General features: G+C 44.8%; 1 protein-coding gene across 1 annotated transcript; it reads right to left on the bottom strand.

Annotated features, from left to right (window-relative positions):
• Positions 1–506: 506 nt before the first annotated feature.
• Positions 507–1,652, bottom strand: LOC147885188 (F-box/kelch-repeat protein At5g15710-like). Its single transcript, XM_087397286.1, has one exon. The coding sequence runs from the start codon at positions 1,650–1,652 to the stop codon at positions 507–509; it is 1,146 nt and encodes a 381-aa protein (XP_087253412.1).
• Positions 1,653–2,426: the final 774 nt, after the last annotated feature.

The following is a 2,426-nucleotide window of genomic DNA, read 5'->3' as shown; positions in this document are numbered from 1 at the left end:
TCCTTTATGATGGAAAGTAGTTCTCTTAGGGGATAACAATGCTATGATGGATTCTCAAGCAAAAATATGGCATATCATTAGAGATGAGGTGATTCACCATATATGGGCTATGTGTAATCTAATTGTAATTTGCTATTGCTATGCTCCCTCCCACTTTTGGGTGGAAGGTTCACGATGGGATCTTGGATGTGCTTGAATATTTTGCCCTTTGAGACTCTGTATACTCTGTTGTTGCAACATTGACATTACACCATGCTTGATAGAGGGCCATTGAGCTATCAAGCTGTATTATGTAAGGAAAAATCTGACATCTGAGGCCTAATTTGGACATTTGACACCCAAAGTCATTCTTGTACTTGCTAAGGGCTCAAGCTTGGGTAGTCAAGACTAGCACAAAGGGCTAGGGGGCTAGTCTTTCGATTAGCCGTGAAGTCATGCTTTGACTCTAGAAGTGAGCAATTGTGCTAAAGGGTAAAGTCGTGAATACCAGGAAGAAACACGATTCCTTACGGAACAGCTGACAACATGGGCTCATATGCAATTGCGTCTATGAATCCGTCACCTATGCGTAGCTCGGGTAGCGTGCAGAAGGGCATTTTACGCCAGGTCTTTTGGGCGATATCATATGATAGCATCGGCATTTCACGCACACACCCACCTATGTACAGAAGCACCAGACCGTCGCGACCCACGCACATGAAATAGCTTCGTCCCCCTAGGAATTCTGCCAGTAAGTCTGCCGGCATTGTATCTATCATCACCCATCTGCTTTCTGTTGTCCTCATAAGCTCCCATATGGAGATGCTCTTCGTCGTTTCGTTTTCTTGTATTCCGCCTGCCATGAAAATACGACCTTTCCATTCGATGATTGCATTGCTAACCAAGGATTCAGGGACAGCTGTTGGGACAAGGCTCCATGTATTTTCGTTCAAGCTATATGACACCAAACCTACGGGATCACAACACCAACTATACAAGAAGCCGTTGCAAAGAACAGTGCTGAGCAGAGGATCAGAGCCGCGAGGCATGAAGTTAGTTATTCTCCATGTATCGGTCTTTGATTCATAAAGCTCTGTAGATATGTTGTCCACGGAAATGTCGTGGTTGCCTGCGACTACTACTTTGTACGAACCCGTGCAACTGGCCTCCGTGGCTATGCCTACAGTTTCTACAAAGGTAGGAGGATTGATCATAGGCGGTAGCTTCCGCCATGTTCTTGTAAGAGGATTGCACACGATAAAAGCCTTCTGGCCGTCTAACGAAGAGCTGAAGCAAACCAGTCCACCAGCAGATGCCACAGGAATGTATCTTTCGGTACCAGCGAACGAGGGAAACGGGATGTCATACCACGTATCGGTGCGGGGATCGTACGTAGAGCCATCCTGGTACTCATGGTTGGTAAACAGGAGAAACCAAGGCCCTTGGGTGGCGGTGAGAGCAGAATGGAGGCGAAGAAATGCAGGCGAGGCAATAAGAGAGTTCCATTTCTTGCTGACGGTGCGAAAGCGGTGGAGGCTGATAACGGGAAGGCAAACGAGAATTCTTTCGAGCATGTGCTCTGGAAGGTCACTCCAAATGCCGGGATCTAGATCAAAGCTGTGCGTGGGAGCCACCTCGCTGATCGTTGGATGAAAGCCGGGAGACTCGCCCATCATACGCACACGACGTGTCTTTCATGCACACCCAACTTTGAATACACCAATCACGTGAAGGAGACCGCCCACGATGACGTTTCAATTTCGGCGGTTTGCGGATGTGGTGTCGCTACTGCGAAAAAAGTCCACTTCTTAATAGAACTATACCAACATCAAATTTACTCTCTCTTCATAAGAATAAAATCCCTCAAACAAAATCTAGAAGACAACATCCAAATCATGATTCTTCTATAATTAGGAAGCTTAACTAGAGTCACACTACAAGAATAGTACAAGGATATAATCATAATCCACGGATACAAACATTTTTTATTTTATTTTACATAAGAAAGGGAATTCTATTAGATCAAGAAAAGAAGAAGGAAAAAGAATTACAGCTCAAAGGTTATGCTTGAGCAAAGAAGCCGCAATTGCAAATTCAGGAGTGCGATGAGCATAAAACTCATACAGATCCGTCACTACCACTTGCATTGAGCACAACAAGTTTTGAGGACATGTAATATGTCGAAAAACAATTTGGTTTTGTGTCTGCCATATATATGAGATAACCCTTGCTCATGCTATGTTCACTAAGTTGAGTTGAGGGTCGATTAATGGCCCCCTATCACCTAGTAGAGCATTTTTCTAGCTCATTTTGAAATAGATATGTGTCTTCTGTAGCCATTTCTGAAGCAAGCTCCATGCTCTGAGTATTGTTGGGCAAGGCCGAAATAGACGATAGTGTGTCTCCACATGGGTTTTGCAGAACACACAAAGCGGCGGGGAGATCTG

This window comes from Dipteris shenzhenensis, chromosome 26 (assembly GCF_047967505.1).
Source record: "Dipteris shenzhenensis isolate YYH24624 ecotype China chromosome 26, Dip_SZ_1.0, whole genome shotgun sequence".
In the NCBI taxonomy this organism is placed as follows: domain Eukaryota; kingdom Viridiplantae; phylum Streptophyta; class Polypodiopsida; order Gleicheniales; family Dipteridaceae; genus Dipteris; species Dipteris shenzhenensis.
This window is presented reverse-complemented; position numbering and strand designations above follow the sequence as displayed.

Coding starts and splice junctions, on each gene's coding strand:
- LOC147885188 (XM_087397286.1), bottom strand. CDS start 1,652: ATGGGCGAGTCTCCCGGCTTTCATCCAACGATCAGCGAGGTGGCTCCC.